Source organism: Poeciliopsis prolifica, unplaced genomic scaffold (genome assembly GCF_027474105.1).
Source record: "Poeciliopsis prolifica strain line A6 unplaced genomic scaffold, Auburn_PproV2 SCAFFOLD048, whole genome shotgun sequence".
Taxonomy (NCBI): domain Eukaryota; kingdom Metazoa; phylum Chordata; class Actinopteri; order Cyprinodontiformes; family Poeciliidae; genus Poeciliopsis; species Poeciliopsis prolifica.
The window spans coordinates 1,504,570-1,529,273 of NW_026562423.1; the positions used below are offsets into that span (position 1 = coordinate 1,504,570).

At 40.6% G+C, this 24,704-nt stretch overlaps 3 protein-coding genes across 4 annotated transcripts in view; 2 read left to right on the top strand and 1 right to left on the bottom strand.

The window, feature by feature from the left end:
* Positions 1–24,704, bottom strand: part of LOC129377515 (uncharacterized) — a 288,482-nt gene that overhangs the window by 34,571 nt on the left and 229,207 nt on the right. The window lies entirely within an intron of this gene.
* lmf1 (lipase maturation factor 1) lies at positions 929–13,642 on the top strand. 2 transcript variants are annotated; one of them, XM_055057507.1, is made up of 11 exons: positions 929–1,147; positions 1,709–2,018; positions 2,686–2,696; positions 3,840–3,988; positions 6,930–6,995; positions 8,895–9,062; positions 9,204–9,384; positions 9,948–10,101; positions 10,432–10,615; positions 10,692–10,804; positions 11,810–13,642. In XM_055057507.1, exons 1-11 carry the CDS (start codon positions 937–939, stop codon positions 11,994–11,996), a joined length of 1,734 nt encoding a protein of 577 aa, XP_054913482.1. In that variant the 5' UTR covers positions 929–936; the 3' UTR covers positions 11,997–13,642. The 2 variants fall into 2 exon arrangements, with proteins under 2 accessions (XP_054913482.1, XP_054913481.1); XM_055057506.1 differs by lacking the exons at positions 929–1,147; positions 1,709–2,018 and having other exon boundaries at positions 2,075–2,784.
* LOC129377514 (ras-related protein Rab-26) overlaps positions 16,038–24,704 on the top strand; it is a 65,644-nt gene continuing 56,977 nt past the window's right edge. Inside the window, exons 1-3 of the mRNA XM_055057513.1 lie at positions 16,038–16,236; positions 16,359–16,558; positions 19,463–19,573. Coding sequence (XP_054913488.1) covers positions 16,382–16,558; positions 19,463–19,573 — 288 coding nt within the window. The 5' untranslated portion in view covers positions 16,038–16,236; positions 16,359–16,381. The remainder of the gene's footprint in view (positions 16,237–16,358; positions 16,559–19,462; positions 19,574–24,704) is intronic.

The following is a 24,704-nucleotide window of genomic DNA, read 5'->3' on the forward strand; positions in this document are numbered from 1 at the left end:
ATATGATGGTAATTATTTTTACCATTGTAAAAAAATGTTCTGTCTTCCAAACCTTATTTGCGTTGGATACAGAACTTAATGAGCTTCTTTAGCAATAGACCTTAGTCGCTTGCTCTCCTTGAGGAAGGTATCAATGGCTGTCCGCTGGAAAAATGTCAAATCGGCAGTTTTCCCCATCAAAACTCTTTGTGCTGCAGTGCTGCTGCACTGCAACACCAAAGGAACCAAAAGTGAATAGCACTGACATAATTATGAAATATAGATTTGGCAATATAATGACTGAATTTCACACTTCCAGTTGTATTTTATACACGACTTGTCTAATTAACTTGTGACACTTTTAGCAGTCAGTGTACTTCAAATTCTTTATTTATTTATTTATTTATTTATTTATTTATTTATTTTTTAATAACCTTTTGTAACGATCTGCTACCATCTGTGTATTTATATGTCCTGCTGTAAGGATACATAAACACACAACTTTAAAAAAAATAAATGTGTATTTTTCAAAATTACAAATTTGTGGTATTTTTTTATTTCACAAATTTATTATTGTTTCATTTTTTCCCTTTATTTAAAATATTAAGGTGATTTTTTTATTGACTTTTTTATTACATAGTTGTCTTGTTTTCATGGTTTACCTGTCCAAATAATAATTTATATTATATTTACAGTTTTCAGGACAATGTTTATTTATTTATACTACTACTACTACTACTACTACTACTACTAATACTACTACTACTACTACTACTACTACTACTACTACTACTACTACTACTAATAATAATAATAATAATAATAAAATAATAATAATAATAATAAATTTTCTCTTGTTTTACTAAGATATATTTTTCTGAATAAACGGTGTTTTTTTAAGTCGTTGTAATTCACTTCCGGGTATGATTTTGTCACGTGACGCAGAGCTCCGTAAACATGGCGGCCAGCGCTGCAGCTGCCGAGAGCTCCGTGAGGAAGAGGCGCGTGGACAGCAGAAGGACGGACACGGAGAGAGCCCCCGACGGCTCGTCGGACGGAACCCCCGCCCATGGAGCCTCGGAGGGAAAAAAGCCGTTCGTGGCCTTCCGACCCGGAACTTACTGGCTCACTCGCATTGTGCTGCTGCGCTCGGTCTCTGTCATTTACTGTGAGTTTCTCTTGACTGCTCCAGAACCGAACCGTGCTCGTTCCTTTTCCAACCCAAAACTGCTCAATAAATTTCTTCTGCCTGTTAGAATCACGAGCTCTTTAGTTTTAAAGCCTACTGTACTCAGTGTCAACAGCTGTCAGCCTCTAGCATGTTGACTGATGAACACAGAACCGCAGTTAATGTGTAACATTGTGATACTCTGTTATTGTGCTCATGTCTCTCATGGTGTATCTTTGAAACGCTGAAGTCATAGTTTACAGTTCTGGTGTTTCCTATTGTAGCCTGCATATTGCAGGGTCTTTGTACTTAAGCACGATCCATATTGCTTTTAGAGAGATCTAATGTGGACCACAACATAAAGTCGATCAGCCAACTTAATGTCAGTGCAGTCATATCATCCCCACAGGTGAAATTGTGAAACTCCAGCTTGAATGAATAGATTGATTGTGAAAAGCATGACACACATGTGCTTGGGTTAGAGATGGGTCAGCACTCTGCACACAAAAAACATTAATGCTAAGGGTTATTTATTTATTTATGTATTTATTTTTATTCTAGTTGTGGCCTTCATGGTTGCCTACAACCAGAACAAACAGCTGATTGGAGAGAACGGGCTGATGCCTTGCAAGAACTACCTGAACAGCGTCAAGCGCTACGTCGGAGGAAAGATCGGCATGCCGGCCCTGGCATATGCACCTTCCGTCCTCTGGTTCTTGGACTGGACCAGCATGGACGCCAACCTGGACGGCATTGCCTTGCTCGGGATGGCGTTGTCAGGGTTCGTCCTGGTGACAGGGATGGCCAACATGGTGATCATGGTGACTCTATGGGTGCTTTACCACTCCTTGGTCAACGTGGGACAGCTGTGGTGAGTGTACATGCACAAAGCGGAGCCTTCACTAGATAAACAAATATTTTTCTCTGAAAGTGGCTAATAGTCTTTTCTGTAAATGAGATTGGCGTGTGATTGAGTCTGCTGGACTTGAACCACATTGAAGTACTGCTGCCAAAAGTGGGTAAGCTTTGCACTGGTGGCAGCAGGATTGTGTCTACAGATAAGTGTAGGGTTGCTTTTTGTAATATACTTAGTTATATGTCTTTGGTTTGTTTTCTAAGCCTGCTTTGTTAAGGTTTATGGTTTACTTGATCTACCGTTTAAACTAGGATATGATTTAGTGCCATCTAGTGGCAAAATTGCAGATGACATCCCACTAAGTGTGGTCCAGTTCCTTCTCCTGATGCTGCGGTTGTGGTTCATCTAATCAGGTGGAGAACATATGTGCGTGTAGGAGGAAGTAAACGCAGTCACACAAAAAAACCCCAGCAGTTTTAATGATGCGAGGTGTTTTGCATTGGCCGAAACGTCAATGTAAACCTCATCAGCTAACTGTGTATCCATCATGCTATGGCCTCCATAGGGAAAAAAAGAATAAACAAGAAACACATTTGGTTATTTCAACGCATGTTAAAATGTTACGCATTTTTCAAAAATGAGAGCAAATTCTGACGTTCTTGTTTGTATTTTTTCTTTCCAGGTACTCCTTTGGTGAGTGAACGTCATACTAGTTTGACCAGGGCTTCCTTTGTTTTTCCTTCTCCAAACGAAGACATGGATTGGAAGCACGAGAAGGATGGTCCTGATATAATTTTCTCTCAGATTTATCACCATCAAAACACCATAATGGCAAAAATGTGTATACCTAAAAAAACAAAAAAACAAAAACCCTTCCTTTTAAACACAGTAATATCTGCTCTGTCTTTTTTTATGTATCTCTTAAACTGCTTCATATTTTCTCAAACTTACCCAATATTTGGTCTCTTTTTAGAAGTTTAACTCTTTAAATTGCAGTTCAGTTGTCTCTGTTTTAAATTCCTATATTATTTATTGCAAAAAAAATAAATAAATAAATAAATTGGGATTTGCTTCATTTACTGTACTGCGTTACTTTAAAGTTCTCTGCCTTGTTGTAGTCCTGTTCATGAAAGTCTTGGATTTCCCCTTATGGAGCCATATGAGACCAAAAAGACAGACTTGATGTCTGATACTATAGCAAGTTTTAAAATGGGGATATTTTTGGTGCAAAGGTGTTTAGAGGATGCAAAATCCATCACTTAAAACGCTTGTGAAACCTTGGATTTCAAAAAGGTGGAAAAATAATTATTATTTTCCTGTGTCATAAAATTTGTAGTGGCATTCTGCCTTTTTTTCTTTCTTTCCTTTTTTTTCATACCCAGTTATTTTGTAAAAATCTTGCACCCAGTTTCTTAGGAATAGCTGATTTTGTGCTAAAATGCTAAACTGGGAAGAAAATACTTGCTAAGGCTATGTGTGTTAACGGATTCATGCTTGTATTTTGTAGCAAAAACAAATGCAACAGTTGTGTTCAATTCTCCATGGAAAAGTACTCCTCTTCAGTAGCGCGTTAACAATCCTGAGAACTTATCAGATAGGAGTGTAAGCTACCGACTCTGCGGTGCGGCTGAACCAAAGGAATAACAAAACCGCAAACATGTTTGCATCGGTAGCTCTGCTTTCTGTCCTAAGTATATAAAAAAAAGACTTCAGTGTAAAAATAAATATCACTGTGGTAAATTTCTGCACTGCATGCACAAGAAAAAGGAAGTGACATCACAACCAGGCCTGGGCAGCGTCGTCTGCTTTACTGTATGAATGTGCTCGTCTGTGCAGGTTGGGAGAGCCAGCTGTTGGAGACGGGCTTCCTGGCTGTCTTCCTGTGTCCGGTATGGACTCTGTCCCAGGTCCCCGGCAGCTGTCCCCCCTCCCTCGTCTGCATCTGGACCTTCAGGTGGCTCATCGTTCGCATCATGCTGGGAGCTGTGAGTCCAAATCACAACTATTCGGTCCTTCAAATTGATGGACCTCGTGGAACTCCAACAAAAATCGATAAAGTTTGCGTTTTTAATGTGATAAAATATGGAAAAAAGTTCATGCAAACAGTGAGCAGATGGAGTCATTCTGGTGTTTGTCCTCCTAGTTTTAAAGCGATACTTTGGAACCGCTGTCCTGCTCCATCGCTCTCCCGGTGTTTGTTAAAGCCAAACACCGGGAGAGCGCGACTCAACAACACAGCGCCTCGTTTGTCAGGTTTCACGGGGGATTACAGAGGACAGAGCTGGTCTTTATTTGACAAGTCGCCGCCACCAGCCGAGTGGAACTCCTCCCAGCAGGAGCCCAGGGAAAACTCAACACACCTCCACTTCGCTGGAACACACAATCCACTTCACATATAAACTCATCAGTATATTTAGGGTTCTCCTCCAGCCTAACCCTGCTGAAGTCATGTCATATTTTAACGCCGTTCTGGTGGTAATGAACTCAGTAATATCTGCGGGGTTTGCCTTGAAACTGTTCAGACTGCAAAGAAAGTGTTTGCAACAAAGTACCTGCAGCTCTGGAGAGAAACAGCTTGTTGCATCAGCAGCAGGCTGGGATGGTAGCAAAAGTATAGCGAAATGGGTTACTGAGTAATACTCCAAATATGCTTGGTATGTTCTCAGACTCATGCTGAATTGCGACACGTCAGGCTTTACGTTTTGCACATTTCCATTTTTCTTCTCCATTTTTAGATTTTAAAGACCTCAGCTGAAGCCTAAGACATGCTCAGCTTTGTTTTCAACACAGCCGGCTCATCCAGATACAGCATTCGTCCCATTTGTGTCAGAGTTGGTGTTTTTAGACATGGATGCAAACGTTTAATTGAACTAATCACTAATCTACTAATTAGGCTAATAGATGATTTTTTTAAAAATAAAAATGCTCGCTGATTATGAAAAGTCTTGGTTAAATATATACTGCTCCTTGAAAATGTAGTGTTGCAACCCAAGGCTTCATTGTAACTCAAAGCCGTTTTCCCTGACAGAGTTACACAAATATTTTGCGCTTGTGAATACGAACAAAAAGCAATCAAAACCTAAAAAAAAAATACAACATTTTGAAAGGTATGGTGTGAATTTTTATGCAGTTTCCTTGCCATTACTCTGGTAGCCATTAGGGGTTCACTGATTGATCGTCGCCAAGTTTCTTCATTGTGGTCAATCAGCGATCAGCCTTAAACATACACCTGGAGCCGCACAGGAAAGGCTCAAATGTGATGTACACGCCTAAATCCAATTGAGAATCTTTAATTACAGTTGAGCCAGGCTCATGTTAGCAGCTTCATTATAAATGAACAGCATCATGTTGGTCGGGGTTGAAACCTTTGCCAGTTGCTCAGAGTGCAAATGCAGCAGTTTCCATCGCATCATGTGGTTTCTTTAAAGGCCCGTTGTTCCATTGAAGATGAGACTAAATGTTTCTTTGGAAGGTGGTATAATTCTTATTTTAGTACTTCTAAAAACTCCTGCCATGGTGCCCTATTGGTGTCACATGCTGACAGATGAGATTATTCCATTAGTGACATCTCTGTCTTTTATAGCTTCTAATGGGCCTCCTGTCAACATTGCCCGGGCTTGAACTTTATCCATCTTCCCATAAACTCAGGTGAACTTTTGTGTCTCTTTTGAAGAAAATAATGTTAGCGTTATGCTACGCTAACCATGCGTCCCTGGTGTTTTCAGAAAGAAGTCCAGTAGTATTCCACTATTAGAGGATAGTTGTGTAGGCTTACGTCCAGCTATCTCTCTACCTGGTGCTCCATTTTTTCAGTCCAGTTGTAATTGGTGAAATGTCTGCGTCTCATGACTGATGAGGATGAACAGCATGGTATTGGACCTCACCACCTCCACAGCCAAGCTCCTAATGAGAGAGAGACGTTCTGCTTTTTCCTAAATTCAATCAAACAGGTTAGCGGGCGCCTTACTGTGCGTTCTGTGCTCAGCCACATGACCAGCTGATGTGTCAACATCGGTGGTCTCGTGTTTTGGATAAGACGTTATTCCCTTAGCTGTTTGGATGGAAAACAGCTGAGGATGGTGGGTGGGTAGTGGTGTTAGTCATGGAGCTCAACCATGAAATCCTAACTGTGGAAACTGAAACCTCAGTAGTTCCTGCCATCAAGTGTTTGTGCAATCAGTCAAGGTTTTTACCACCCGTGTCCTCAGGAATATGGTGGCAGTTGTTAATGGAGTCTTTGTTGGTGGGATGTGTGTGTAGCCACTGTTATCTATTGGAAGATTTAAGCCATTTGTCACCTTTTAGTGTCTTTTTCCTTGTTTTTGTAAGACAATGAGCTCATCTCTGAAATTTTTTGATAATTTTTTTTGCTTAGAAAGCAAACTGATGCAGACCAGAAATAAAAAAACCTCTGGTCTGCTTACAAATCTAGGTTTCGGTTTAGTAAAAGTGAACTTTGGCGTGGCTCGATTGCCGAGCAGACCAGAAACCCTTCCAAAAGCAGGAAGCAAACTATAGCACAGGGCATTCTGGGTAAATGCTTCCAGATTCAATGCTAGGGTCTAAGACTTGTGGGAGAAATAGCTCATGGTGTTTTGCTACAAACAAAAGAGAAATCCTTTAAAAGCTCAAATCTGATGCCACGCTACCATATTTCGCAAAGACGAAAGTTGTGATCAGTGTCTTCTTCTGAGGTTTTTGTGTCATTTCCATCTGGTTCTTTACATAGTGCCACCACTGGTGAAGAGGTGAACCTGTTTTTCAACAATTTTGGTCCACAATCAAACAGAGTCTACCAGACCACTTTCAGTGTTTAATTTGAATAAAACGCATGTAACATTAGTTCTTAGTATGTATTCAAGCTTTAGAATGGCGTCCAGTTGTATTTCACATTGAGTTCACTGCTTGTTTTCTCTCTTTGTTCAGGGCCTCATTAAAATCAGAGGAGACCAGTGCTGGAGAGACCTGACCTGCATGGACTACCACTATGAGGTTACTCTTCATTTATTCCATTAAGTCATTGCACAGCAGTGTATATAATATGGTGATGAGCCTTGAATGCGTGCTTTTACTTATTAAAATAATTCAATCAATACTTTTTTAAATGACATTTTGTTTAGTTTTGTGTTAAAATTGTTTCCTGGGCTTTTAGTGACACCAAGGCTGCTCACATTTCTGCTCAGTCATGATCTGAATGATGAGGTCTCAGATGGAGGAAGGGCCTTCTGTAATGATCAAACACATGACTGGAGAAAATACACACAAGGCCAAAGTCACGATATCACTTGTATCATTATGAAAGATTGTTGCTTTATTGAACATGTTAATTAGATTAAATGTATCTCAGTTAAAACACCCGCGCTTGTTTTTCTGCAAGTCTTGATGTACTATAATGTTTTGCAATTCAACTCCCTGGGGATTGTGCATTTTTTAGGCCAGAAGTCAATGGATGAGTGAAGATTGCTAAAACTTAAAATTGTATTCAAAGCACATGATGGACAGTTTCTCTGGTTCCTTCTGAGTGAAACAGAATGGATCTTTTATATCTGTCACGTAGCAGAAAAAGTTTTGAACGGCCTCGTTGCTTTGTGGATTTGCTGGGTTAGTTTTCCTGGTCCAACTCCAGCTTTCGACACCCCCAGTGCTAATGTTGATTTACACACACACACTCTCTCTCACACACACGCGTTCTAAGACCGGAAGGCCATGGCGCCAGTTGACGCCGCATTAACCCCTTTGACACACTGCTCCCTTTCAGACCTGCAGTGGGACTGCAGATTTCCTCCCGTCCCGACTCTCAGGGGTTACGGTGGCGATGCATTGCGGGACAGTTAGTACTTTGTTCATACAGGGTTGGTTGTCATTAACGCACCATATGGAGATTTAGATCCCCCACCTGTTAAATAATCAAAATTTTCCTTGTGTTTTATTCAGAAATACAATAAAAGTATTGATCCGTTTGACAGCTGCATAATTTTTTTCCTTTCCACCTATATTTGTGCCATATTTATTTTTCCTGACTTAACCCGCGTCTGTTTGCCTGTTCAGCCAAAGCACATTTTGCAGGACAAACACTGAGAAAGCTCCAAGTGTTTGCCTGGGTGAAGGTGCGGCCGCCTTCATTTAAATAAGGTTCCATCTTTATTTAGTCTTGGAAAAGTTCTCCTCGCGGTGTGGTGCAGAAATGACTCCCCTGACTCACGCTCAGATGAGCGCCAAAGCAAAGCAGTGAAAACTTCCATCCGTAGCGTCAGTACTCCTCACAAATTCAACATGTTGGCTGTAAACTTTCTACTGGTCATGCACTGATTCACCATGACCGATCTTTGTAGCAATCTGACCTACCAGTATCGTTTCTTTTTTTTTATTCTAATAATTAGCTAAGTAAATCGCGAGACATGTCTGCTTGCCTCAGAGATATCTCTATATATCTTTGGGTTACATAAATTAGGTTCTCTCCTTTGGTCCTTTACAAGACCAGATTGTCTTGCAATTTTCCTGTGAATGATCATAGTTTATTCACATCAGGACCAGAGGTGACGTCACACTGTGTAAGCAGCAAAATAGAATTTGTCTGTTCTTGAAGTTAAAATGATCAGTCTTTAGCATCTTTCATTAGCATTTAGCACAGTTAGGACTAATCTCAAACATTAGTCTGTGCGTTTATTCCTTGTAAGCCGGTGAGTAAACCCGAGATTTAAAAAAAAGGCCAATATTTTCTCCCCCAACTTGTCTTGTGACAGATAGTTGGAGAATACAATGAAGGGACTTCCTGTTGTTTGCTTGAGACATGAGACCGTCATACAGTGACCGTCACAACATTTAATTTCACTCTGAGATGAAATAGGATTGAGCCTAAGTGTATTGAATTGAATTGAAATGTGTCTCCAGACCCAGCCAGTGCCAAACCCCATGTCCTACTACATGCACCGCTCCCCGTGGTGGTTCCACCGCTTCGAGACACTGTCCAACCACTTCATTGAGCTCATCGCTCCCTTCTTCACCTTCCTGGGCCGCCGGCTGTGCATGGTGAACGGAGCCATCCAGATTCTCTTTCAGGTAGCTCTGTGGGAGACTAGCAAACACAATCAGCTTTTTTTTTCGTGTGATTTTTTTTTATTTGTTCATTTTTTAAGCGTACATTGTACCCACTCTGTTCTGTGGCTTTTGTTTCCTCCATCACTCCTTCCTGGCCTGCAGGTGGTCTTGATCATCAGCGGGAACTTGAGTTTCCTCAACTGGCTGACCATTGTTCCGAGTTTGGCCTGCTTCGACGATGCATCTCTAAGCTTTCTGTTTCGCTGCGGCTCCAGGGCTAAGAAAGCGGCGCTGGAAATGCAGAAGAAGGAGGTGACCGGAAAAGGTCCCAAACCCACAAAAGGTGTCTTTACTCTTCTTTTTTTTAATTATTGTTTTGTATAATATCCAATAGTTGTCAGAAAAGGCAGTGTGTTTGATCATGGTGGAAAGAGAACTACAGTAAAATACAGTACAATTAAGTAAAAGGGATAAATTATTTCAATTTGAAGGATTTTCTTATGGAACCGGTTGTCATGAATGTAAGAAAACCCCGCTCTTCTATAACTAGACTTACAGTAGATTTACTACTTTTACTATACTGAGTTTCAAATAAGCCTATGGGTTTAGGTGGGAACTTGCTTTAATAATTCAAACAGAGCCAAAGTTGGATTTTGTAGGAATTAAAACAGTTTTGATGGATTATAAGAAGTAGTTGAACATACAGGAGTGGGAAAGAACCAACATAAATTTGACTACTGCTTTGTGTCTCTAACATCCTGCCAGGCTGTCAAGATTCAACCAGCAATGATAAATGTGGCCGTTTTCCATTGTGGGATTCATTCCCACAAATCCCACAAGACACCCATGAGATGCTATTGATTCATCCTGTTCCTGTGTGTGTGTGCGTGTGTGTGTGTGTGTTAGGCATGTTGATACGGCGGGTGTTGAACATTTCTTTGGGTGTTCTCATTGGTGTCCTGAGCGTGCCGGTGGTGATGAACCTGTTGAGTCCGCGGCAGGTGATGAACACTTCCTTTGACCCGTTGCGCATCGTCAACACCTACGGGGCTTTTGGAAGGTACAGTTTGGAGGATTTCATTACATGACCAATCATGAACACTCCAACTTAAAGAGAAGCCAAGTTTATTTGCACAGAACATTTTAGCAACAAGGCTGTTCAAAGTTTATTATACCGTAAAAATATCACACAGTCACCAATCATAAAACAAGGAATAAACATTAGTTTGTGAAATGCCATTGTCAAGCAAATATACATCAAATATATTGATCAATGATCTAGTTATAAATCAAAGGCAACTTCCTTTCATGTAATTTGGTGCCGTTAAAGTGTTAAAGAAAACCCATCGTTATCTCATTTAATCTTTTCGTTTCTCTGTCCTCTGGGAAGCATCACCAAAGAACGGACCGAGGTGATCTTCCAGGGAACTCTGAGCCCAGATCCCAAAGACCCTGAGGCGATTTGGGAGGAGTACCAGTTCAAGTGTAAGCCGGGAGACGTGTACCGACGGCCCTGCCTCATATCGCCCTACCACTACCGGCTGGACTGGCTCATGTGGTTCGCTGCCTTCCAGGTGCATTGACAACTTCTACCTTTCAGTAGTAGTTGTTTTTCTGTGCTGAGTCTGTAGTGACATTGTGTTTGCGCAGACCTATGAGCAAAGCGAGTGGGTCATCCACGTGGCGGGACGCCTGCTGGCCAACGACAGCACCATCCTCTCGCTGCTCGACCACAACCCCTTCCAAGACAGAGACGCCCCCAGGTAAACACACACATGAGCATCACCAGCTTCACTCCAAAATTCACTTGTAAATCAAACTACCACTGCTGAGCAGAACAATTTTTGTCTTAGGGCTCCCCCTGGTGGAACAAATAACAATTATACCACAAAAAAATATGTATTTATAATAAAAATCCTGGAAATTTATGTCTTTATCCTAACAAAAGGCAGATCTTTACAAGGTGTGAGAGTTAAACTGCCCTCCCCAGTTTATTTAAAATGTATTAAGATTTATTAAACTATTTTGTGTTCTGCATTTTTGAGACGTAGTAACAGTAGTTACAGTTTTCTTTGGCAAGGGAGTTAACATTATAATATAGTATAGCTTATTGTCATGTTGATTGACATTTGCAAAAATATCCATACCCCTTGAACTGTTTTCAAGTTATTCAAGTAACATTCACACACTTGTGTGTTTTATTTGGTTTTTATGTGATTTACCTGCAGAAAGTAGCATTGTTTTAAAGTGGAAGGAAAATAACACCTGCAAAATTAGGAACATTTCAATTCTCAAAAGGAATTTAAATGTTGGGCTTCTCTTAAAATCTTTATCTTTGATGTGGGGTCAAAGTTCAGCTGTTATTTGAGCTTTTGAGATTCTAATCAGCTGGTTCCAGTTGTAAAAACAAAAAACAGCACTTGGTGACCTGGTTGCTCAACAGAGCTATCTGAAGACGAAAGAGTGAGAGCAAACTCCTTCCAGCTGTCCATCGTCCAAAACCAGAGGGAATAATTGTCCATACAAGCAATTCCTCAACCACAAACATGTTTAAAAGTCAATAAAAAGGACAAATCAAACTCAGATACAGAGAAATTGCAATAGCAAAATTTTAGACGTGAATAAAATACTCTAAAATATGATAACTCCAGCAGGTATTATCATATTGCCAATAATTTTTGGGAAAATGTAATTTTACCTGTTTGCTCCACAGCAGTACTCAAAAACATGACTACATCGGTGACCGTTCTATGCTTCTACTTTGTCAGATGGGTTCGAGGAGAACACTTCAGGTACAAATTCTCTCAGCCGGGCAGCGCCAGCGCAGCGCAGGGCAAATGGTGGCTGAGAAAACGCATCGGAGCCTACTTTCCTGCTGTAGACCTGGAAGGACTCAGAGGCTACTTCCAGTCCAGAAACTGGCCTCACCCACATATCTCACCAAGCAGGAGCTGAAGTCATTTCAAAGCAGTTTGGAGTCAAGGTTACACTTTATGCAGACGACATCAGGTTTCTCAAGAACTGCTTGACAAAACGTCTCCTCACTCTGAACACCAGTACAACCATTCCCAATCAATGTGAAGGTTTTGAAGCTCTCAGTTTCAAACGAATAAGCTCTGAAAACATGCTGAGGATACCTGAAAGTAAACGTACTAACCGGTTGAAAATGTAAAAAATGAAAACCGCCACCATGACAACTTCGGTCAACTTGTATCATTTTCTCTCCAAGTCTCTGTGGCTTCCTGCATTCTTTATTTTTTTTAACTAGCTTTAGCTTAGCGGAATTTTGAGAGTCGAGTCACATTAGCATGCTGTCTGGGACCAAAATACAGTGTCAAAACAAGCTCACTTTCACTAGAGCACTTGTGTAAATAACAAAAAAACACTAAGGAGGTCTTCTTTGTCAAAACATTTTCAAATCTAAATATTTTTCTTTACAAAATTTCAAATATGGGTCCTGTGGTGGCGCAGGGGCAATGCATGACCCACATATTGAGGCCTTATTCGTCGTGGCGGTGGTCGCAGGTTTGATTCCTGGCCTGGCGAAATATGCTGCATGTCTTCCCCCTCTCATTACCCACTTTCCTGTCAGACTACTTTCAAACATAGGCCTTTAAAAATATATATATATAAATTTGAAATTCAGAGGAGAAATATTTGATAGACTGAAAAACCTATTTTGAATACATTTAAACAAAACAGTGTTGAAAGAAAGCAGATGGCCAAACTTATTTTCTCTGATGAAACATCCTTTTATTAATATGGAACAGCTGAGAAATTATTCATCTTCCTTGGAGATGTGCTTTTTCTTCTTCTCAAGCACTTCCATTAATAAAGAGTGAGCTCTAAATGCCTTCCAAGAGTATTTTCCAGCATGATGGAGCACCATTTCACACAACAAAATGTGAAAACTTTGTTTCAAAGAGCCTTCCCAGATCATAACAATTCTGAGAATGTGTTGTCGCTAGCAGGTTAACCAAAAATGTCCAACAAACCTGATCAACTCTGAACTCTGATGACAAGAATGGATCATCATAAATCAATAGTTGGTCCAGAACCTGCAGCAGGGAAAACTTGAGTTTTAAAGAAGAAAGATAAACACTATAAGTGTTAATTATTTATATAAATTGTGAAAATTTACATATGAAATTCTTAAAACGTTTAAAAAGTTTGAGTCACCCATCATTAATCCAGAGACATGGAGAAGAAACTAAAAAGCCACAGGACAACGCAATATCAAAGAAAGACCAGCAGATGGTGCTGTTACTCCAGACACCCAGTCTTATCTGACCCCAGCTGAACCTCTACAGATAAAAATGTGTTCAGGAACAGCTCAAGTACAACCAAGCATCAAGCCTGCCATAAACTGGAAGATGTTGGACAACCATTCTCATTGAACACAGAGAAGAACGTCTTCCTTCACACATGGAAAAGCCAGATGCCTTCTGGAGAAAAACTTTACAGAGAAACCAGATTTTGGACTATTTAACCTGGGTGACAAAATGAACTAGATGGAGATGTAAAGGGAAGCTTCATGCTGAGGAATTGTTTCACTGAGGTTTAATTTGAAAAAAATAAAAGACTTCACTGAATCCTTTTCATTTCTTGTCCTCCCCCCTTATTTTGGTCCTTCTTAACTCTTTCTGTTGCCTTCCTTTTTATCTTCTAAAAAGAAAGGCAACAACATATATTTTTGTACTTGTGTTGTATCTTTCCCTTCCTTCATTGTGTCCTACCACTGTTCTTCCTTTCTCCCTTGTCTTTCTTCCTTCCTTGTGCCACCTCCTTCCTCTTGTGGCCTGCCTTATTTCTTCTATGTACCCTCTCTTTCATACCCTTATATCCTTACTTCCTTCCTTTTTCCTTCTTTGTATCCTTTCCTCATTGCATTCCTACCCTCCTTCAAGGGTACCTTTCTTCTACCCTTGCATCTTTGTTCTTCCTCTCTTTCTTACATTGCTTCCCATCTCCTCTCCATTAATGGCTCTTTTCTTCCTTCCTTTGGATCTCCTTTCCTTCGTTGCACAATCATTTCTTGTGTATTTATAAAGATTTTATTTTTATTTTATTTTATGGTGAATGCAAAGAATGTGATTTCTGGAAAGTTGACTTCACCCTTAGCTTAACAAGTCATTTCTGTCCAGATAACAGATAAATGTGTCTTTGTGATAAAGGTTTTCCAGCATGTTGAATAAATTCCTCGGAGAATGAAAAGCCTTTCACTATGTGGCCCATTTTCCACAACAATGTCCAGTGCAATTTATTTCCCAGTGTCAGCTGAGGATCCAAACTGTTTTAGCAAAAGGAAAGAGACCTTGAGAGTCTTGGTTACATGAACAAGCAACCATTGTAATTCCTCAAACACTGCTGCAGAGCATTATGTGCAACAGTGAGAAAAATTGCACTGCTTGAATTAAACATGTATTGACATAGGAGCAGACTTTTCTTTACTGTTTCACCCTGAACCCACTTGGGAATGTTCTTGATCTTAGTTTTCCCTAAGCACACGGTTTCAGAAAATATTATCAAGCTCCACATGTTAACGTTTGTGATGGTCGGTCACTAAAGGCTTAATGTGCATAACCAATTAGCATGTAGGTGGTGTCTAATGGTTGATGCCCAGAAGATAGTTATGGTCCACCAGTTAGAGTTGACGCGTTCTGATCAACTTCAAGTACAAATCAACACATTTTAGGGGATACAACTGTGTGTTTTTCTTTTAAATGTTATTTGAGTTACCGCTATGAATACAAGAACACATTTTTCTTACCGTAAAAGAGTCAAGTGAGAAAAATGTATTCACACCAAAGCTAAGCAGGCAGCGTTCCTCGGTCCGTTTGCTTGGAAGTCCGTCTTCCTTACAGCAGCAGTCACAGATGGGCGTCTGTGCTCCACCTCGTATTTTGAAGCTCATTGGTTTTGATACATCAGTCGCACAGCAAGGGTGTTTTTAATAACTTCGCCCCCAAACGGATCTGCATGCTTGTTGGCTGCAATCCCTGCCTCCAGACTGCAAATCAATTTCCTTGTAGCCTTTCTGTCAAGTTTCCCCTTTATGGGGACTTTGATGCTTTGCTTGCAGCTTGCACACTCTGTCACACCACCATCTATTCCAGGCCCCCACCAACTGTGTAGTGTGTCGCAGATATTTCTTGCCAACCACCAATTTAGTTTTGAGATATTTCTAGTTGGGTTGATAAAGCAAACATGCCAAGGAAAGATTACACAAAAAGGGTCCCACTAGGAAACTCTGTCCTCAAGAATAAACATCAAACTGCATCGAAAGTTTTGAAAGAAATTGATGTTCTGCAAATTTTGCGTCAAAGTAGCAATAATACGAACACACACTGTAAGAATGAGTCTGCCATGCTGTGGACAGACAGCACATCCTTTGTGCTCATGGTGACAAAAATGGCATCTGGAGCATGCATTAATGGGTTCTTAAATGATGCGAGCCACTGACTAAAACTCGGTGGCATATGCCGTACTTCATGTTTTGTCACATTGCAGCCACATATTCAATACTTTCTTGCAGTGGAGATCTTTTGGGGGTATTCCTGCACGTACCTTTACCCACTCTGCTAAATAACTCAAGCTCAGTCAGTCCAGACGGAGACTTCGATGAACCCGTTAGGTTCATTATCATCTTAAAAACAAATATTTGCAAAGGTGTGCAGAATGTCAGGGATTTTTTTTCTCTTCATATCTCCCTCGGGTGGCTTTATATATATATATATATTTTTTTTTTGAGTTGCTCAAAGCAAACACTGTATGGTGTACTGGAATCAATTATTGATAAATGCCTAATTTATTCGAAAAGATTGAAGTCATTGTTTGTATTCACTAGACAGGACCAACTCCCAATTGTTTTCTTCCACTCAACTTTCCATTGCACAGGATACACTTCTTTGTCAGTGGCTTAATGAGCGACTTTCTACCTGACCTTGTAGCCCTTAGCTCAACATTTCACTTAAAAAGAGCTGCACTCGTCGATTTTCTTAAAAAGCCAAAACATATTCTTGGCTCTGTGTGGCGTCAATGCGCCGTATTAGCGATGCCAGACAGCGCGAGCGTAAACAGTCCTCAGCTTCCTCGCATCCAGCGGGACAACAGCAGCAGTCCCTCCTCAGAGCCAGAGCGCTGACGCTTTTCTTCTTCTTTTAATTTTACGCACAGCCATGATTCTGACGCACAGGTGAGCTTCTCTTCCCTCAACCGCGCAGCAGCAGCAGCAGCAGCAACAACTTAACGCGGAGTGAAGCGTCCTCCCCTCTAACCGACCCGAAACTTCACGCGCTTTCCTCACTCCTCGAGCAGCGTCAAAAGTTCAACCCGGAGCCATGTCCAGGAAGAAGGCAGCGAAGGGCAGAGGGACCTCCAAGAGCCCAAAGGCGTCTCCGAGCAGCGGGCGGACGGCGAAGGGTCTGGCCGCAGCCGGCGCGCCGTCCTCGGCTCTGGTCTACCCGAGCAGACCGTCCATCAGCAACAGCGGCGAGTTTTACGACGTCGCCTTCAAGGTGAGCGGGGCTGGCGTTCGGGGCGCGTGCGGCGAACGCTCGCGCCGCACGCGAGGACAGGGAGAGCACATGCAAGTTTCCCCAGCTGCAAATGTCCACTAATTCGGCTGCTTTAACCCTGTGACGCTTCTCATTCCTAAAATAAAGAAAAGTGAACCAAAGTGAGATTTCCTGTCGCTTGAAACCTTCCAAGAATTTCGGTGACATATGGGAGCGCGCGTGTCGCACACGAAAGTGAGGAAGAAAGTTTTGAAAACGGAACAAAAAACAAGTTGCATTTTCGACGCGTTCTCGTTGTTTTCAGTGTTGATTCTTTTTGAGTGCGGGTTGTCTATGGAGTTTAGTCTTTGTGTATTGCGCCACAGTCCAGTGCTGTAAACCCGGAGGAGAGGATGGAGACAGGTCTCTATAATTAATGAGATCAATTAACTGCAGAGCAGGAGGAGGCTTTTGCTGGAGCAGGAGTCCTGCTGATAAAATATGTTTATTGCTCCTACACACCCTGCAGCAGTAGAACATAGTCATATCTTTGAAGTTATCATCATTGAAGCATGCATATATATATATATATATATATATATATATATATATATATATACACAAATCAGATACAATACTTTAATGCAGTGAGTGAAATTCATGACTAGATTTTATATTTCAACCTTGGCTTGAATTGAGACATTTAGCAATGTGTTCTATATTGTTTAACAAAATAATAGCAAGAAAAATAGAAGTCAACATTTTTTTTTTGTTTGTTTGTTAAATGGTGATTTGGACCAAAGATGAGCTGACCTGCCTTGTTTCTAATCTAAATGGATGTTTTCTGTCTTTAAATGTATAAAAGAAGAGCAAACATTGTGGAAATTCGCACAAAAAAATCAAACGATCCCATGCTCTTTTTTTTTTTTTACGCTATTGCGTAATTGTGAGATTATGAATTTAATATGTTGGGTTAAAGTGACAACTATCTGCAGGTAGCAGTATTTCCTACTTATTTCACAAAAAACATTGTGTCGCTGGAGCTCAGTGCTGCCCCCTATCAGCACTGACGGGGCACAGCACTTTCTTCCTCACCATGCACATTTTTCACTATGTATTTGTGGCCAATCAGAAGATCAATTCAGCTTATGACGTCATATGACGCCAATTTACAACATCAGCTGAGGGCACTGTACAAAAATCAATCCAATCATACACACATTTAAAAAAAAAAGACTTGTCACTCACATTCATTCAGGAGTGGATTAAATATGTAATCAAACATGCTTATTGGGTGACATAAAGAGAAATGGCAATGGGCGTGTGTGATACAGAGCCAGAAGAGGTAAGTTAAAGCGCACCATTGCCTCGCTTCGCCCTGCTCCCAAATGTTTGGACGAGCAAAATCAGCAAAAGAAAATGACCACAAAAATGTTCAAAACCTTCAGGAAACAAATTTCTAGGACAGTCAAGTGGGCATATTGATTGTTCTCTTGTCATTGTTGGCATTTGACTTGTCCTGGTGACTCACCTGCCTCCCCTGATTGCACGCCACTGCACTCATGGGAAGCCAAATCAGAGGCTGGTGATGAATTATGTGCAGTTTCCGAAAAACTTGGATTCCTTTTTATTCTTTGGAAATGCTGACACCATGTGTGGTAGAACGTTATCATGACAGTGCCTTGCTAGGGAAGTTTTTTGCCTCTCAATTTTTGTTTAGTTATGTTTTGCCATGATGCAACCACAAACTCTAAAGGCATAAAAATTAATAAAGGTGATTGATGTGGGTGTCTTCCAGCAAACCCGGTGGCCCGCCAGGCTTATATTACTCTGTGGCTCTACATAAATCACTTCATAGGCTGACAAAGTCTAAGAAAAGCTGAATGGAAATGCAACAGTTTGAGAATTTTGTTTGCAAAAGTTTTACACCACATATCATTTCCCTTCCACTACATATTTATAAACTATTTTGTGTTGAAATCCCAGTTAATGACATCAAAGTTTGTGGGCTGACTTGACAAAATGTGAACATTTTCAAGCATGAGGATTCTTTTAGTGGATGCTATGCAAAAAATACTTGTAAACGGTTATGACTCGAGGGCCAGTTTTATGCTAATGCTAATGCTCTCCTGCACTTAGTCTGCAGTGTCCACATGCTTTAGACCGAGCCGTGTGTAAAGTGATGTAATTACCGTTAAATGCATGCTGTTACTTCAGCAGTTCACAGTACCTTTCCAGTGCGATGCAGAGACATGCTGAACATACGAGTCCTCTTTATATTTAGGTTTTTTTGAGTTTATATTGGACTCTATAGAGCTTCCATTCAAACATTTATGGAAATGTTTCACGCAAAGCCACAGTCTGTTTCCTTTTTATGACAAAAGCTGTTGAGTTGAACAATGCCTATTAGGTAACGCCAAACAGTAAACATATTTTCATAATCCATGCTAAAATTACTGTTTTAATAGGCAGAGCATTTCTTTTGGGGTTTTTTTTTTTTTTTATACCAAGAGAAACATGTTTAGACTTTCTTTTGAAAATCCAAAATGTCAGTCGTATGACACGAGGAACGACTGAGATGTGAACAAAGTGAGATCTGGCAACTTTATCGACCGATCCAATATCTGAGCAGGGCTTAAGAGATTTAAATATGAAACACTTAATAGACTAAGCGATGGATAATTAGGACGGACCACAGATGGAGAACGCGGCGGTAATTAGAATGGTAAAATGCAAATGGAAGACTTAATCATAACATGCTCTGAGGAAATGTCAATCCAATCTGATTTGAACTCTGCCACAGAGTCTCTGCACCAAAGCCACACATTTGAAACTGCTAACTGTTTTAAATGTTGCAACTAATCACTGAGAATGAATAAAATTCCATCAGGCGGATAACCATATGCTGTGTTGTTTCTGCTTTAGGTGATGCTGGTGGGGGATTCAGGCGTGGGAAAGACCTGCCTGCTGGTCCGCTTCAAAGACGGAGCCTTTTTAGCCGGCAGCTTCATCTCCACCGTCGGCATCGATTTCAGGGTACGCCTTATTTGACTCCGACCAGCTTCCCCGTTGATGCATTCCCACAGTATGACGCTGCTACCCCCGTGTTTCACTGTGGAGATGGCGTGACGTGCTACAGTAGTTTTCTGTCACACATTGCAAGTTCAGTTTTTTTTCTTCGAATGTCATCCCCTCATCAAAAACATCCCTGCATTGTTGCTTTGATTCTTCCATGCATGTTTTGAGAAATCCTCTAACTTCCTGTGCGAACCATTCAGCTGGCTAGACACGGCTCTGCCTTCGCAATTTCAAAGCAACTCCCCCACTCAATTCCTTTAGACTAGCAGAAGCAATTGGCAAACACCTAGTGTTTGCACATCTTTAGACATTGTTAAAGGGTTAATAGAAGAGCGATGTTGTGGTGACTTTCTGAAAGCGGAGCTTCAGGAAGAGGAGGAGTTTTTAAAGAGTTAGAGGCCCGATTCAAGGTGTTAAATTAGGAAGTGAAGCTTCTCCTTAAACCATATTTGATATAAATAGCTCTTTTATAACAAACAAAATTAGCAGTTAGTTGATTATTTTATGAAGTGGCACTACAGTACTGCCTCTTTAAATATAAAAATAAAAGCTCGGGTTGATCTAATTTTCCATTTTTGTTGTGGCTGCAGAAATAACATGGCAGTCACACGAAAAATAAGAACTTGAACAAGACAGAATATGAACATCAAAGCATATGACTCCTGCTTCACGAATCCCTCCCTGTGTTAAATATTTCAACTGTATAATGACTGAGATTCCCTTTCCTCTAAGGTGTCGCAGATGAATATTATAATGACACGGTCAGAACTATTTTCCACAATAATTACCTTCCTTCAGGAAAGAACCGACACTTAAATCTAGAATTAGTTCAAGTCTGAACATTTCCTAACATCATTAGTAGTTAATTGAGGGTTTTTCCCTGGAACCAGATATTTTCCACACCCAAAATCACGTTTGACCTGAATAAAGCAAACCTATCAACAATAGTTTAAAAAGACTGTTTTGATGGGTGAATGGATTGTTGTTTGGTTTACTGCTCGTGGCAAACCAAAGTACTGACAGTGCCTTGAGGGACAATTACAGAGAGGTGTCCCGATGGCAACAAAAAACCAATCGCCCATTAATTGTGGCTGCTGAGGACTAGGAGAGATGACCGGTCTCTGACTTTTACTGCCTTGCTGCTCCCTGAAGCAGGATGCCCACACAACCTGACACAGAGCTTTAGAGAAACTCACCCCAACACCACCACCGCCACCCAGGAGGTTTCTGAGCCCCGATGCACTGATGCTGTCAAGCGGAACTGCTTATGGGGGAACAACAGAGCAGAAAGACGCTCAAACCAGGTCAATAAACACAGAACTGAGAGGTGGGATTCAGCAGCGCAGCAGACTGCTTCAGGATATGGAATAATTGACACACACTAGTTTAGTTCATCACAACTAAAGTAAGCATCTCTATTAAAGTCATCTCAGCAGTATTTCAGTAGATCATTGTTTTGTCTCAGTATGTCAGGGAGACTGATTACCCAAGTGTTTCTGTTCACACCATTGATCGCTTCCTATTGTAGATCCAAGCTCCTTTAAATATATCCTTTTTCATCTGCAGAATTTGAAACTTCTGTGATTCTTGGTTTGTTTGTTTTTTCCCAGCCTGGAGTTGCTATGCTTCCACTCACTCGCTGCAACCCAGTCAGCCTCCGTTGCTACGGCTGCGTACCAGTGCTCTATGCCCGACGAGTTCAGCTGAACAAAAACAGAGTTTGCTATCGCACACAGTGACTCTCGGGTACCGGAGACAAGAAATGTTTTGTCAGGGCAGAACAGTTAGTCCTGACTGAGATTTCCTGTTGACTAGCAAAAATATGGAAGATTTTAAAATTGTGCCTTAAAGGCAGGTCACTGCATAACAACCCAATGGCAGATATTATGCAAAGAGGAAAGGTCAAAGGTTCCTTTCTCCCCATCCTCCGACCTAATGAAAGGGTGCAGCAGTAGGCAACGGTGTGTCAGAAAACAAAGAGCAGAACATTCAGACTGTTACAGTATTATGCTTTCAGGTCTGATGTTTATCTTACAATTATTAATAAGTGATGGCTGTGGTGGATTAGCTACCACCTAATTGAAACACCTGCTGTACTGATGACCTGCCAGGGAGTTGGTGTGTGGGTCGCCTTTTCAGTTTTATCTGAATTGAAACGCCGAATTCTGCAGCACTTCACATGTTACGGTTGTCAAAGTCAAGCCAGCATAACTGACCTGTTTCCTTCTTCCTCACTAATTATTTTTTAATTGAAACCTTTTTCTGATCTGCTTATTTAGTTATCATAGTGGTGACAATTAGTAGCAAAGCGCCGTGTCGCTTTTTCTTTTACATATCGGACGCACATTTAAGATTTAACGCATTGGATTGAGAACTTGGCAGCCAAAACCAGAAGCTGTCATTGTCAGTGAGCAGCTTGTTTTGTTATCCAGCAAAGGAGTGGGGGTGGGGGGCGGGTTCTAGAGCCAGTGACATCACGCTGCAGTGTGTCTGTAACCTCTTACATGAGATGTTTTCATATTTCATCCATGAAACTAGTGCTCATCGTCAGCCATCAATGGTTGGTGTTTTATTCGCCCAAAACCTTTCAACTTTCCATCACTTTGCGGCCGGTTACATTTATTATCAGCAGACTGAATGTTCAAGGAAAGTACTGCCAGAGCTGCTTCATTCAAACAGTCTTCTAATTCTTGTCAGGCCCACATTCATACATGTGGACAAAGTAATTATAGTGTGTGGCGTGTTTTGTAAGGCCTTTTTCTCTAACATGTGACAGATTGAATGCGGTTTTTAAAGCTACTTTGTTTCGACTTTAAAATCTCACAGGGCTTAGCACAGACATAGTCCTTCCATTACGACTTCTCTAAATCTTTCCTGAGATGTCTTGTGTGCTTCCAGATCATTGCAGGATCATAATATAGTTTCTTTATATCAATGACAATAAGTAAAAACATAGAACGACTGAAATGTAACTGGAGCCATTCAACTAAATGACTGTGATATCAACCAGTGTCTGTTTCTTCCAAAGTTGATTTGTTTTACACATTTTTACATTAATATTACTTCAATAATGTAGCAACAGAAAATACTTATTTGAATTGGAAATGTTGCTTATTTTGTCAATATACAGTCTTTAAATTGTGGTTAATTAATTAGACCCTGCTATTAACTCAGATTTTTTAATGGAGTTTCTGCACTAATATTAATTTAAAACTAGGTGTGAGAGGGCAGTCCAGGTTAAATGAAACTCTGTTTCCAAATCCATCAACATGCTGTGGTATCAAAAAAAAAAAAATCTATTTAAATATTATGTAAATTTCAAAAGTACAATGTTTTATCTAGAGGGAAACAAAGAGCTACTTTTCTCATCTTTTGGAAATTTATTCCGGTCTTTGTGCCCATCAGGCACTGAAGTGTAGTAAAGTACAGCTCTTTAGTTAATATATGCAGTTAATGCAGGAGTCGGAGTTAAAAAGCAGCTCTTTTCAGCACCGTCAGGGATGTGCTCCGGTGACCTTTGCGATAATGAGGTGAAGGTGTCAGAAACCTAGAAGCAGAGGGAAAGTTTTTCTGGAAAAGAGGGTGGACTTGAGAAAACCTTCTGTGCTGTTTCTATTTATCCCGACAGAAAGAAACAACTCACCAGAAATCAAACTTCAAGCGCCGCCCTCCTCTCCCCATTGTCTTCAGTCTTCCCCAGCGAGGCCTCGGTTAGAATCGCTGATGAGTTTCATCCGTTTCCACACTGGAAGAAGTTTTATTTTTACTAACATCTCTGAGGCCTGCATGTAAATATGCATGTCTAATTTTATCTGCTCCTTATTTCCATAAACTTTTCTTTTTTAAAAAAGAAAAATCTTTTTCAATAGAGTTGAAATTCAACAGTTCAATATATGTAACTCGCAGCGATTCTGTCATCTTGAGGCACTTTTACCACAAAAAGTAATTTGACGAGTCATCATGGATAACTTAATTATGACACTCAAGGCCTTTAAATTCTCAATGGAAAAGAAAGAGTTGATGAGTGAACATTAGTAAATGTCTTTAAAGTGACATTTCTCCTATTTGTTGCATCGCCCGACTGCCTGGTTTCATCCATAACCTCCTCAAGGTCATGGCACTCCTCTTTTAATGCAACAGCTTCTGATCACTGAACTCCGTTTCTTTGGATTCTTCCAGGAAAATCAGCATCAATTCCTGCACCCTGATGGTCTGGGCTGCTCCCGGAGCCACTCTTTTGCTCTTCTTCATTGTTTCTGTGTCTTTTAGTGGAGCAGAGCCTGAAGCTTACAGCCTGCTGATGCTGGTTCTGGTCCACGCTCTGTTCTTCCGTCTGAGTCGGTTTTAAGGAAGTGATGAACCAAAACAGAAATTAACTATTACGATTACTTTGTCCTTAACGAACCCTGTCAGTTGTCTGTGCTACATAACGCTGGAACTAATATATAATATAGCAGTTGAGGAAATGTCTGATTAATTTCTTGATTAAAAAATCAAATAAAAGCAGGTGTTCATAAAGGCATCACTTTTCTGCATTGAGTAATTTGTTTCATCGTGCAATATTTTGAGAGGCGTTCCCCTGAACGCCTCTCAGCCCGAGTCAGATGTTACTGAATATTGCAATATTCAGCAACAAGGTAGTTCAAAAATGCTTTACTCATGAAAACGTCGTACAGCCTTCGGTTATGAAATGAAGCATTATATTTTGTCACATTAGAAGTATTTTTTGGAAATAATCTTTTTCACTAAGCTCACATTTATCATTCCAGTCTCAAATGTCCTTTTTTCATCAACCGTAAGCAGGAAATCATCATAATTAATAGAAATAGACGAGACGTTCATAATGTTGTCAAAATCACTGTGTGCAGGGAGCAGAGTTTAGCTTCATGTATCCAATCATCACCCAAAAACTGGACAACAGTTTGTGTCAACGTACAATAAATTATTGTAGCTGTCATGGCACGCCTTATTATTTCCATTAGAACATATGAGCTTAGATTATTTTCTGCAGTGTTACTTCCTATTTATTTCTGACTGAGGGCTCCTGACAGAGATCAGATAAATGCTTTGAAAATTCACCCAAAAGCTG